The following is a 13045-nucleotide window of genomic DNA, read 5'->3' as shown; positions in this document are numbered from 1 at the left end:
ACCAATTTACACCCATTTCAGGTTGCCAACAGAGCTTGCCACACAGCCATGACAGCAGGCAACTTTAGTATTGCGCTTTTGATGTGATATCCGCGGTCTGGGGCGGCTGCTTGCTTCTCATAACAGGTCATTCATCGCTTTTTCGGATTCATCCCATGACTATCCTCGATAAACTCTCACGCCGACATGACTTGTTCTTGTGTGATTTTCAGACAACGTCCAGACATGTTGAAAGACAATCTTGGGTTCTTAAAGCTGCAATCGCACGAGCAGACCATAGCATCTTCGTTGCTGGTTTTTGTGGAAAAGCGTGAGGATAAGGCGGGAGTTGTTCTCATGGCTTGTTACCGACGAAGCTTTTGGAAGCACAGGAAGACAGGCACCATCGTGGAGTTTACGAAAGCTTTGGAAGGAAGAATCTCATGAATGTAGTTGAGAAGTGAAGGAGGCAGCGATATCGAAGATGCTTAAATAGGCGACCGGACTAAGATCGAAGTTCCCAGAGCAGCCCAGACATGTGTTCTCATCATGCTACTTTGTAAATTGGAAAAAGAGAGCAGACAATTCGTCTTATATGCCGAGTGCGATCAATTTTTTTAGAGAAACCCGGTAGCAGACTATGAGTGATGCTAGAGGCGTTTCGTCGAGCGAGAAGTCATTATCCGCTTCCATGCACGTTTTCAGAAGTAGAAACCGAGAGGATAGATACAGATGAGTCTCATGCAATCGGTCGCGGAATGTTTTCGTTGTTGCTCTTGTAAATAGAGGGAAGAAGAAGGTAGATGGGTGGGATATTCCAACAAGAGTTTCTCAGACCATCGATGAAGTGTATGTGCCTTTTGGAGGTCGTAGAAGGTATCTCAAGAGGAGGACTCCACAGAGCCATGGCGGTTTTGTCTTCAAGTTTTTGGTATGCAGAGAAGACATCTTGTTTTTGGAAAAGGACATGCTATGTCGGAGAAGTAGGATGCAGGAAGTAGAATCGTGTGAGGGGGGGCTTTTATAAACCCAGCATCGCTTTAACCTGGACAGCGTTCTCGTATCCCGGTACAACCCAGATTTACATGAAGTCTTTGTTGTAGGGGTTTGAAATGCCTCAGAGACGCCTTTCCCATCACACTCGCTTCTTTTCTCGAACGCGACAGACATTCAAGTTTTGCCTTATGTCCAGAAGATGCGAAATGATGTGTTCGGGCAGCGATATGTGTCGCGGCTCAAGAGTGCACGTCTGTCATCAGCATACCCAAGGTAATATTTCAATTTCGGGGGCGCAGTTCCGTTCCCATCAATTATTTACTCTTCTTATTTGGATTTGTACACGAGCTCAAGCCTTGTGTAACATCGAGGCGTCGGAAGGTATCTTTGAGAACTCAAAGGAGCGCGCAACATGTGGGTAGAGTTTGTGATTTTTGGAATTTGCAGTAGGAATGATGGGAAGTAAGGAACGAAGCTTGAGGGTCGTGGGTGGGATTTATATACTCGCATAAGCTAGGACGATCTGTATATGTGCTTGCCGCATAGCTTAGTACCACTAGCTTGACTAAACTCAGAATAACTAAGCGCGGAGATATATAAGTCGTATTCTGCTACCTCCCTGCTTCATTTATCGCAACTCTCCATGCTTAAACACCATTAGTTCGAAAGATGCGGCAGCAACGCTCATGTCTGAGAACTTGAGTTGCGCATTTCCACAACAAAAGCTCAAGCTCCAAATCCATGTGTTCGATCGGTGCACTTTGAAAGGTACCACAAAGCTCAGTATCATCACCAAAACAAACACACCATGAAATAACATAACCAATGCATTAAACTCATTTTCCACACTCAAAAACCTATTATACACATGATCGAAGTGAAGACGCTTTTCCTCCCCAGTCTAATCAATACCCCAACATGCATGCTCCATTCGCGAAAAGTCGATTCAGTTAAAACCCAAACTTCAATACGCCATGAGCTTTGGGTTGATAATCCCAGTCAACTGTTCATGCTCGAGCAGATCACGCAAGTTTCCCGATCGGAGTTTTCGTATATATCGGTCCTACCGAGTAGTAACCATGACGTTGCGGTAGTAGCTCGTGCTGAGGTCGATCGAGTGCTTGAGCCATAGGTCCTCGGTGAGAGGAAGCTTTAGGATAGCGTTGCGGTTGGATTGCTGTATGATTGTTAGTTCAGACGCCCCATGAAAACGAAGGAGTTGACATACCTGAGTCTTTGAAATGAGGTTGGCAACGGTACCAGCAATCTCCATGAGAGCGACACGCTCCTCCAGACCGCATGTACCCAGCCTGTCGCGTCCGGCAATTTCCAGAGCGCGTTGTAGCTTGGTAAGCAGCTCTTTGACACGGTTGTCTAGCTCCTCGTCGACGCGGTAGTTTGAGCGTTGGCCGGTCAGGTCGATCAGCTCAATGTAGTCGAAGTAGATCTGACCACCTTGGGCCCAGCCTTGTAGGGCTTCCTTAGGGCGATCAGGTGGCGACGTGGACACAAAGCCGCCCATGAGCTCACGAAGGGCATCGTAGTCGCGAGAGACGATAGCTTCAGGACCGACCTTTCGACAGAGCACTTCATGTGCCTCTTCAAGCTCGTCGGCCTTGATGAGATGGGTCGCCTCGCGTAAGGCATCGCCGCCTGACTTCGCCTGTAGTGCTGCGGCAGCGTGAAGCCATGTTGCAGGTACCTGGAGATCGATTGTGAGGTATTTATAAGTGGCATCGCCTTCCTCCAAGGTATAGGAGCTTGAGAACTGGTTGACGAGCGAGCGGATGTAGTGCTCCCGCGTCGCTGGAGAAGACAGATGTGTGTATACCCAGATCGCAGTGGTCCAGTGCTCTGGTGTATGTAGCGAAGCCGCGTATGTGAGAGTGATCTTATCACCCAACTCGACAAGTGGATTCGCTGCCTGCACATCTTCTGCAGCGCCAGGTGCGGACCATGACTGCAGTGACCGGCGGAAATCGTCATCTTCTTCGTCTTGACCGCGAGCGGTAGGCATAGCGACCTTGCGCTCATCAGCCTCAGCATCATCTTCTTGCCTAGACTTGAAGAGCTGGAAGAGCTGGAATGAAAGACGGGCGTTGAAGGGGTTGCCGGACACGTTTTCGGGAGCGAGAACGTCCTCGACATTTGCAGGAAGACTCATCTTCTCTGCCGCATAGAGCTTAAGGATGCCCCAGAGCAGGTCCTCTCGGTGCTCAGCATCCGGATCTTTCCAGCCCATGTCGGCATTGTCCTTAATGAACCAGGGAACTGGTTTGACGTCTTCGTTACCGTCTCTAACGGCGTCCGCAAACTGCGCGACAGCCATCTCGATAGGTTCGTCAACCATCGTACCGTACCACAGACGAAGACCAAAGGCCCGTCGCCAGTCAAGGGCAAACCGGCTCGAGACGTTAAAGGTAGAAGCACGGTTTTCTTTGCCAGATCCCGCTTTACCCTCGGACTTGCTGCAGTTGCCGGCTAGGAGTTCGTAGAGGGCACGGTGTGCGTCCTCCATCTCGGAAAGCATATCCAGACGCCGCCACTCTTCGATCTGAGCTACCATGCTCTGGCGCATCGTTTCATCACCACCAATCTGCGCGACCATCGTGGCTAACCGGAGGTCGAGCCCGTCCAGCAATGTATGGCAAGCTTCGGCAACGTTGTTGCAACTGAGGTGGGCGATCGCGCGCTCTTCAGGCGAGGCAGCTTGCTGGGCATGCTTCTGCGCATCTTCCCAGACGAGGAGCTTCCAGAAATCAGACAACTTCTCCTTCCGGTAGGTGTTGACGTTCTCCTCTGGCACATCGGCTGGAATCGTGTCGGCATCGTCGAACAGAAGCGAGAGTAGCTGCCAAGCCTGTTGTTCATGAACACCAGCTGGCGTGTCGAGCGCGACGGCCTTTGCCATGCTGGAGAACTCGACTGGGGCGGGATCAGTCACGAGTCTTGCTGAAGGTACGCCTTGGGTTCTGGAGATCTTCGTGTACTGTTTCTGAAGCGACAGAGTTTCCGATGCACACTACAATGATCAGTAACAACATCATAGCCATAGTCATAGACCAAAACTTACATCAGTAAAGGTAGGCATCTTGACGAAGCGCATATCCTTTGTAGCATCGACGAGTGGGTCTTGAGCGGTTGCGAAGACACCACCTTCGAGGTGCGAGGGACCCTTGTTGCCGTAGATCAGGACGTTGGTTTCGCTGAAGTGGGGTTTGCTGCAACCGTGGAACTCTTTGTCGGCATCGGCAAGTTCGTCGAGATCGGAGGCGGTTTTGGGTCGCTTGGAATAGGGTAACTAGAGACAAGAGTTTCAGCAATCTTGCCCCATATCAATTTGTGACTACATACACGGGCGGACGTAAGGTCCTAGCGTCAATCTATGAAGGAGAACCACGTAGGAAACCCGCCACAGATTACGCCCCATGAATACAAACGCCAATAGGAAGGGGAGTGCAAACCTCAATACCATGTCCACCACGCTTGGGAAGCTGTTGCTTCTCGGTCTCACCGAAGAGAGAATCCATTAAATCCATGGCAGTAGTCATCTGTCGCGCACCAAAAGACTGCGATAGTTTCGTAGGCTGCGCTTCGTGTTCTCGTAGTACGTTGCCCTGGCTTTCGCGGAGAGCAAATCGATCCTGCTTCTTTGGGCTGATGGTGCGCTGGAGTTGGTTTGCCCAATCGTCATCGAATACCGGTTGCGCCTTTGTAGGTGTGCCTGCTCCGGGCTTCATGAGCTGGCTGGGCTTCAAGATTGACTTTGGCTTCAAAGTGCTCTTGAACGGGTCTTCCTTAGCGGTGTCGTGCTCCGTGGTTCGAACTGGTCCTGACACAGAGTCCGCCATGCTCTGGTCGCGTGCCAATTCCGATTCGCTCTCTTCAGAGTAGTCAGCATCGTGCTGCCCATCAAGCGAACCCACGGAGCGCTGCCCTAAAAAAGACTCGCCATGGGTGTCCTCCATATCTTCGTCATCCACATACGCCGTCTCATCGCCGAAGCCACCAGGCACGCTAGTACGGCTGCTGCGCATTCCCTTCTTGAAGTCAAATGTGTCGTCAGGGCTAGACTGCGACTGTGGGCTCATGAAGGAGTCGTCTTGGGGCGTACTGGTCATCTGGCTCGAGCGGTGCTGCTGCTCAGCGGGAGTGTCAGGGACGTCGCTGAGATCGCTTGACGCATCTTCGTCCTCGCCTTCGTCTTCACTGTAGTCGTCGTAGTCCAGACCGTAAGACGAGAAGTGAGGAACAGAGAAGGTCCATTCACCAGTGGACTGGTTGTACTTGATGAAAGTAGTGCCAGCCACTCGCTTGAGACGCTCAAGATGCTTGACATCCTTCTTGCCAGCCCTGTTACGAGGCCAGGAGTTACCAAGGACAATCTCGGAAGGCTGGTTCAGGGCGCTGCCTAGCGGTGGCTTTGGCAGGCATGTACAGCTCTCTCCGTACACGGTAGCGTTGCGAGCATTGAGCTGTACAATGTCACCGAACAGTCTGTCAAGATCGACTTCGGACAGATCGACAGGCTTGCCGTGGTTGAACTTGATTTGACCAATGTTGTGACGACCGACAATGAAGTCGGGTACGCTCTTGAGGTCCTGCTTGCTCATCCTCCTCAGCTGATCCAGCGAGGGGCTTGACCAGTACTCGCCTGGCTTGGGGTCCTGGCCCGGTTGAACGTTGATGGATGCAGAGGACTTGGGGGTAAGTACGTGCTCCTCTGAAACGCGGGCGAGTTCCGTTCCATTGACTTGCTGCATTGCTGGGCGAGTCGGTTCGCCGTTGGTGTCCTTGTTGGACCGGGGAGAAGCATCTTCCTCATCTTGCCTGACGACCAGCGCAGTCTCTCCGTTCGTACCACCGTTCGGGCTCTCACCACCAGCAAAGCTGACGCGCTTCTGTGAAGGCTCGTCAAACAGTGGGGCCCGGTTTGCGATTGAACGGTTGATGTTGAGTCGCTTGAGACTGCCGTTACCGAAGTTGCGTCCCGTGTTGGAGAAAGCACCTGGTGCCAGTATGCTGTTCGTCTCGGGTGTGAAGCTGTTCCGGAGGTTGCTCGTAGAAAGGCTCTTACCCAGGGATCGAGACAAACTGCCGCTCGCAAACAGGCTGCCGCCGAGTTGGCCACCGTTCTGACTCGCACCACCAACTGGAGTGCCGTATGTGGAGTATGAGAATCCATAACCGCCCCTTTTGTTTTGCGGTGTGAGAAGACGTGTCGAAGCAGCCGGGTTGAGCTTGTGCTGAGGAAGTATGGCGTTCTTCTTGTTCTTCTGACTGCTCGACAAGGGGGTGGCGATTGGGCCAGGGCTCTGTGTTGGGGTAGCAAGGCCAGCGAAGAGGGCGTCGTTGCCGTAAGGGTTGGTGTTCATCGACGTGTTCAAAAGAGAGCTCCCCGAAGCCCCGAACAAGCTGTTGCTGAGGCTCGGCTGCTCCTGTTGCTGATTCTGGTTCGAGAAGAGTGAGCCACCAAGACCCTGTTGTTGGTTGTTCTGCTGTCCCATTCCGCCGCCAAAGAGACCGCCTCCAGTGTTCTGGTTCGATGTAGAGCCGCCAAATAAGCCGCCAGGCTTTTGTTGATTGTTGTTCTGACCACCACCAAAGAGACCACCTCCTGTGTTCTGCTGAGTGTTGTTATTATTCCCAAGACCGCCGAACAAGCCTCCACCAGATGATCCAGTGTTAGCATTGTTGCCGCCGAATAGAGAACTGCCGCCAGTAGCAGGCTTCTGCCCGAACAAACCACCTCCAGTGTTGTTGGTGTTGTTGTTAGCAGCAGCACCGCCGAACAGGCCGCCAGAAGCTGGCTGACTCTGGTTGGCTTGACCAAAGAGGCCGCCGCCGCCCGTGTTACCAGTGCTTGCACCGCCGAAGAGGCCACCGGGCTTTTGCTGATTGTTGTTGTTTTGACCGAAGCCACCACCGCCACCGCCGAAGAGACCTCCAGAGGTGTTGTTCTGAGCAGGAGCCTGGTTGTTCTGTCCAAAGCCTCCACCCGTGCTGTTGCCGAAGAGCCCTCCGCCGGTGTTTGTGGCGGTGTTGTTGGCTCCGAACGCGGGGGTAGACGAAGCCTGGTTGTTGGATTGGCCAAAGAGACCACCGCCGGTGGTGTTCGATTGACCAAACGCGCCACCAGTGTTCGTGGCACCACCTCCGAAAGGTGTTGAGGTGGTGTTGGTCGCGGCACCGCCTCCGAAGAGACCGCCGCCAGTCGCAGGCTTGTTCTGACCAAACAGACCACCACCAGTGTTTGTGGATGCACCGAAACCGCCGCCTCCAGAACCAAACCCACCTGTAGTGTTGTTTGTCGCAGGAGCGCCACCTCCGAAGAGGCCACCAGTGGTTCCAGTTGTGGTGTTGTTGTTTGAGCCGAATAGTCCACCAGTGGCAGGCTTGTTCTGACCGAAAAGACCACCGCTTGAAGTGTTGTTGTTTGCTCCGAACGCAGAACCGGTGCTCTGACCGAATGCTGATGTGGTACCGGTGTTGGTGTTGCCGCCGCCGAACAAGCTGCCGCCAGTGTTGGCCGCTGCACCGAAACCGCCGGTAGAAGCGGTGGTGTTGTTGTTGCTACCAAATCCGCCGAAACCAGTGCTCTGTCCGAACGCTCCAGCTTGACCATTTTGGTTGCCATACCGCCTGCCCTGGTTGTAGTCGGCTACTCGCAGCTCCTCGAGGGAGTAGTTCGTGTACGGTTGCTGGAAGGTGATGGTCTGGTACTGCGACTGCGCGTTGCCTGTGCCATCCTTCTCCTGGAATGCCTGGAACGGAGTACTGGCGGTACCGTTGTTTGGAGGTGGGGCGTTGCCTGCACCAAAACCGCCAGTAGTGCTGGAACCAAAACCGCCCGTTGTAGTGTTCGCGTTGGTAGATCCGAAGCCGCTGCTGGTGTTGCCGCCTCCGAATAGACCTCCGCTAGTTGTTGTTGAAGCGCCGAAGCCCGTCGCCGGCTTGGCCTGGCCAAAAAGACCACCTCCAGTGTTTGTGTTGCTGGCGCCGAAAGCTGAGGTAGTGTTGTTGTTTGACGCTCCGAAGCCGCCGCCGCCTCCGAACGCGCTGCCACCTGAAGCACCTCCACCGCCAAAGAGACCGCCACCTGTTGTCGAACTGCCGAAGGGTTGCGAACCGAAAGTGGTTTTGGGTGCCGTGTTAGCGCCGAAGCCTCCTGTAGGGAAAGTTAGTCTTTGGTCCGGGTCGTGAAAAATGGATCCGCGTGAAGGTCGAGGCTATCGCGATGGAGCACCTGAACGCGTAGCGTTGTTGACAATCTTGCAGCACTTCAGATAGCGACCTCGATGAACGCGGAATGATCGAAATAGCGACGCGATAGTGAAGCGCAACCGGTCCACGTACCTGAGCCGCCGAAAGGCGAGCTCGAGCTGGCATTGTTGCCGCCACCGAACATTGTACTGCCCGTGTTGTTTGCGCCGCCGCCGAATATGCTCGTCCCGGTGTTCGCGTTTGAGCCGAAGCCTGAGGCGGAGGGCAAGTTAGACACGGTTCGTCGAGGAGGCCGTGGCGATGTCGCAGGGCGCATCGAAGCGGTCGCGCGTAAAGGGATCCAAGAATTCAAGCAAGAGTTTGTACATACCGGTCGATGTGTTGTTGCTGGTTGAGCCAAATCCACCGAAGCCAGTGGACTGGTTGTTGTTGTTGTTGGAGCCAAAGCCCCCGAAACCACCGCCGAAGGACATTTTGAGCGTGTCCGACGGGTTGCGCGTGTGCTGGTGGCTAGTTGGCTAGCAATGCGCTGTAGCGTCGTGAGGTTGTTGGGCGGTTGATAGATTCGAGGCGCTGCAGCTCTTAGAGAGGCAGGTGTTGATGAGAGCTTCGCGGAAAACGCGCCAAGGAATGGGCGGACGAGAACAAGGCGCGGTGGGGGTTTGCTGCGAGGAGCAAAAGAGTAAAGAGTGGAATTAGTAAGAAGATCAGGCGCGGCACTGATTAAGTAGTGAAATGGCCGTCATGGAAGGGAAAGAGCGACGGGCGCGAGAGTTTGGAGGGACAAGCAAAGGTGAGGTTGCACTTAGGAGGAAGGCACGTCAAAATTGCGCTAACCCGTCACCGGGCGTCACGTGTGCCTCTCCTAAACACGATTGCCAGCAAAAGACTCTTCGATACGGTTGCAGCTGTTGCACGCATGACAAAACGAGACAGCGATTGACGAATAATACGACACGCTTTCTGGGCGCGACTTGTGCGAGAAGATGCCTGATGGATACCTGTTGCTACCTACGGCTGCCTGGTGACTGAAGACAGCCTTGGCAACAAATCCTCGCGCAACCGGACTCACATTGCAAGGAAGAGACCGGTCTAGCCAGAGATGGATGACTGTGATTCTGGCTGGGACGAAGGTGTGCCAGACAAAGGACTTGTTTTTGCGCCTGGTGAGACGTTACGCTCCCTTACTTCACGCCCTCCTCTCAGCCGCTCCACCGCGTCATTCCAAGTGCAGGGTTGGTCGATAAGGCAGGCGTCTTTCAGATCATGTGAAGATTGAAGGTCCGATAGGCAGTCGAATGTGGGTAGCTTACATGCAATGCATATTGCTTGCGCTCTAACTGCCTCGGTGGTTCGATCAGCTGCATGGAGATTCGTGGCAGTAATCGAGCCGTCTTGTTTGTTCATTGAACAGAACAAACGCAGGAAGTTGCTGAGACCGCTTTCGGAAGAAGAATCAATGAACAGGTACCAAATCTAATATTGTACCAGAATATACATCGTGTTTGAATGCCGGGGCCTCTGTCAGCCCTACACAACTCAATTCCCCACTGCCAGGCCAAATCGCGTTAGAGCTGCAGCTAAGCTCGCACGCCCGACGCGCCTCGCGTCCCAAACAACTGCGCATCTTCGTCCACATCGAGAATCTCCAAATAGCGAGAAGAATTGTCGCAACTCAACGGGATACATTTGCAACCTTCGTGAACGCTCGCAATTTTCCTTGGGCCTATAATTTCGCCTAACAGACCGCGCGCGCAAGTCGACCACCACCTCGCGCACCCCACCAATCCCACAACACCCATCCTCAACCACCACCACCACCAATTTCCCCATGGCGACATCCTCCAACCCCCTCGGCCCCGGCCCACGCTACGGCCTAAACCGCACCGCACCACCCCAACAACCCACCCAACCGCAACCCACCTTCAGCAGCACACCGGCCTTCCCGCCCAACCCCAAAAACGCCCAACGCCTTGAATCCGAGCGCCTAGAACGCGAGCGCGCCGCGCGCGAAACCGCCCAACGCATGGAAGCCTCTGGCGCAGCCTCCCTCGCCGAGCTCACAGAAGAACAACGAGAAGAAATCGGCGAAGCCTTCAACCTCTTCGACCTCGACAAGGACGGCTACATCGACTACCACGAGCTGAAGGTCGCTATGAAAGCACTCGGGTTTGATTTGCCCAAGCAGGAGATTCTGGGCATTTTGCAACAGTATGGGACGCAGGGGGGTCAGCAGGGTGGGAAGCAGAGTTCGAGACAACAACAGCAGCAGCAGTATGCGGCGCCGGGCAGACAGTTACTGAGCTTTCAAGCGTTTCAGACGCTCATGGCGCAGAGGATCTTGAGTCGTGATCCGAGAGATGAGATTCTTAGGGCTTTTGAGCTATTTGACGAGGGCGGGAAGGGGACGATTACTCTGCAAGATCTTACGCGTGTTGCGAGGGAACTGGGTGAGGCGCTGTCGCATGATGAGTTGGTGGCTATGATTGAGGAGTTCGACATGGACAACGATAACGCGATTTCGAGGGAGGAATTTATTCAGATCTGCATGGGGACTTGAGGAAGGGTGAAGGGGATTACTGTTATATTAGTTTGCAAGGCGTTCCCGGCGTTGCCGTCATGGCTGCGAGAAAGGAGGTCATGCGAGTCAATTTCAATCTTGCTTTATTTGCGCCGAGAAACTATTTACAGCTCAGCTCTTCAAAGTAATTGCACGCCGAAATCAAAATTCAAACTCATGGAAAATGCATAGTACAAATCTCCCAGCTCATCCTCTACTGGCCGGGCGAAACGAGAAGACCCTTCTTGGCGGAATCGTGTGCCCATCCACCTGCCAGCGCCTGGCCACCATTCTTCAATCCGTAGTCCTGCATCCTAGCCTCAAGCTCTGGCCTGAAATGCCTGATGAGACCCTGGAGCGGCCATGCGAAGGCCTCGCCCAACGCGCAGATGGTGTGACCCTCGACCTGCTTGGTCAACTCCTGGAGCATGTCGATCTCACGCTCACGACCCTGGCCCTTGGAGAAGCGGTCCATGATCTGGTGAGTCCACTTTGATCCCTCACGGCATGGTGTGCACTGACCGCAGGACTCGTGGTGGTAGAACTTGGCAAGACGGGTGATGGCACGGACGATATCTGTGGACTGGTCCATGACGATGACAGCGGCAGTACCGAAACCAGACTGCGAGTCCTTGAGCGCGTCAAAGTCCATCAGTTGGTCGTCGCAGATGTGCTTGGGCAGAACGGGGGTCGAAGAACCACCGGGAATGATGGCCTTCAAGTTGTCCCAGCCACCACGGACACCACCGCAGTGCTTGTCGATGAGCTCGCGGAGAGGGATTGACATCTCCTCCTCTACTGTGCAAGGGTGGTTGACGTGACCGGAGATGGCGAATAGCTTGGTACCCTGGTTGCGCTCACGACCGAAGCCGGCGAACCAGCTGCCTCCTCGTCGGCAAATTGTGGGTGCGACAGCGATAGTCTCGACGTTGGCGACAGTGGAAGGGCATCCGAAAAGACCGACGGCAGCGGGGAACGGAGGCTTCAAGCGAGGCTTTCCGGGCTTGCCCTCTAGCGACTCGATGAGGGAGGTCTCCTCACCACAGACGTAGGCGCCCATTCCTCGGTGGATGTAGACATCAAAGTCGTATCCGGAACCGCAGGCGTTCTTGCCGATAAGACCGGCTTGGTATGCCTCCTGGATGGCGCGCTGGAGTACGGTGGCTTCGTGGTAGAATTCTCCTCGGATGTAGATGTAGGCGGCGGTAGCGTTCATGGCACGGCCAGCGACGAGGCAGCCCTCGATGAGCTTGTGGGGGTCCTTGCGCATAATCTCGCGGTCCTTGCAGGTTCCGGGCTCACCCTCATCGGCGTTGACGACCAAGTAGCGGGGCTTGCTGTCCTTGTCCCAATCTTTGAAGTTCATGAATGACTGCATCCATTAGCAGAGGTCGCGGTAACAGATCTTGACGTTGCCTACCCATTTCAGACCAGAGGGGAAACCAGCACCACCTCGGCCACGGAGACCAGAAGCCTTGATCTCAGAGATGATCTATATCCGTCAGCCTTGATTCGTATGCCGTGTACGATAGCCTCTACACACCCATTCGTGACCCTTGAGCAGGATCTCCTTCGTCTTGTGCCAATCACCGTACTTCTGCGCGCTCTTCAGATCCGCGCCGTGGTGTCCGTACAAGTTCTGGAAGATCCTGTCCTGGTCCTTCAAGCCGCCATATGTCCTCTTTGGTGGCGCATCCTGGACCGTCGCGAGCGTCCTCTTCTGTGTGCGGTTCTGGGGGGCGGCCGAAAGGCGAGTAGCTGCCGAAGCCGCGGGCAGCGTTCGGTGGGCGGCCGCGCTGAGCGCCGATGAGGCAGGTGCGTGTCGTGCGAGCATCGTGATTGCTGTATGTGTGTTGTCTCGCGCAATTGATGCTCGGGGGTCCAGCGAGCGTTGGGTCTGGCGATGCGAGTGGTGGCGGTCGTGAAGTTCGATCTGGATGACCTACCGTTTTCTTGGCGTCTTTGATTGGCCCGAGCCAACATCGTTGACATCAATCCGCCAGGAAGGTCCGACTCGACGGCACCATTATCATCATCGTCACGGACCATCGACGAGATGCCGCAAGGATGCAATTACACTCCTTTCGTCCAGAATCACTCGCAACACGACTCTGAGCTCCTACAATCCATGGATTTCCGCGAATTTGAGCCATGTTGCTATAGATCAACGCTCTTCAAGTAAAGCTCTTGTCACTGTACAGTGTCGTCCTCTTATCCTGTTCATGTCGAGCATTAATGGATTCGTATTCTCGCAATTTCGTCAAGTATTCGACATCAATTACAAGT

General features: G+C 54.2%; 3 protein-coding genes across 3 annotated transcripts; 1 reads left to right on the top strand and 2 right to left on the bottom strand.

Moving 5' to 3' along the window:
• Positions 1–2038: 2038 nt before the first annotated feature.
• Positions 2039–8515, bottom strand: J4E84_006433 (uncharacterized protein; the record flags this gene model as incomplete). Its single annotated transcript, XM_049389022.1, has 5 exons — positions 2039–2152; positions 2204–3997; positions 4049–4276; positions 4440–8143; positions 8332–8515. The coding sequence occupies 5 exons, from the start codon at positions 8513–8515 to the stop codon at positions 2039–2041; spliced, it is 6024 nt and encodes a 2007-aa protein (XP_049243296.1).
• Positions 8516–10030: 1515 nt separating this feature from the next.
• Positions 10031–10759, top strand: J4E84_006432 (uncharacterized protein; the record flags this gene model as incomplete). The annotated part of the gene is made up of 1 exon (XM_049389021.1): positions 10031–10759. The coding sequence occupies one exon, from the start codon at positions 10031–10033 to the stop codon at positions 10757–10759; it is 729 nt and encodes a 242-aa protein (XP_049243295.1).
• Positions 10760–10973: 214 nt separating this feature from the next.
• NUO51 (NADH-ubiquinone oxidoreductase 51 kDa subunit, mitochondrial precursor) lies at positions 10974–12593 on the bottom strand (the record flags this gene model as incomplete). Its single annotated transcript, XM_049389020.1, has 3 exons — positions 10974–12131; positions 12180–12251; positions 12303–12593. 3 exons carry the CDS (start codon positions 12591–12593, stop codon positions 10974–10976), a joined length of 1521 nt encoding a protein of 506 aa, XP_049243294.1.
• Between the last annotated feature and the right edge of the window lie 452 nt (positions 12594–13045).

The sequence above is a fragment of the Alternaria hordeiaustralica genome (assembly GCF_023758085.1).
Source record: "Alternaria hordeiaustralica strain BMP 2776 chromosome Unknown scaffold_12, whole genome shotgun sequence".
NCBI lineage: Eukaryota > Fungi > Ascomycota > Dothideomycetes > Pleosporales > Pleosporaceae > Alternaria > Alternaria hordeiaustralica.
Note: the sequence above shows the minus strand (reverse complement) of the source record. Positions and strands in the feature narration are given on the sequence as shown.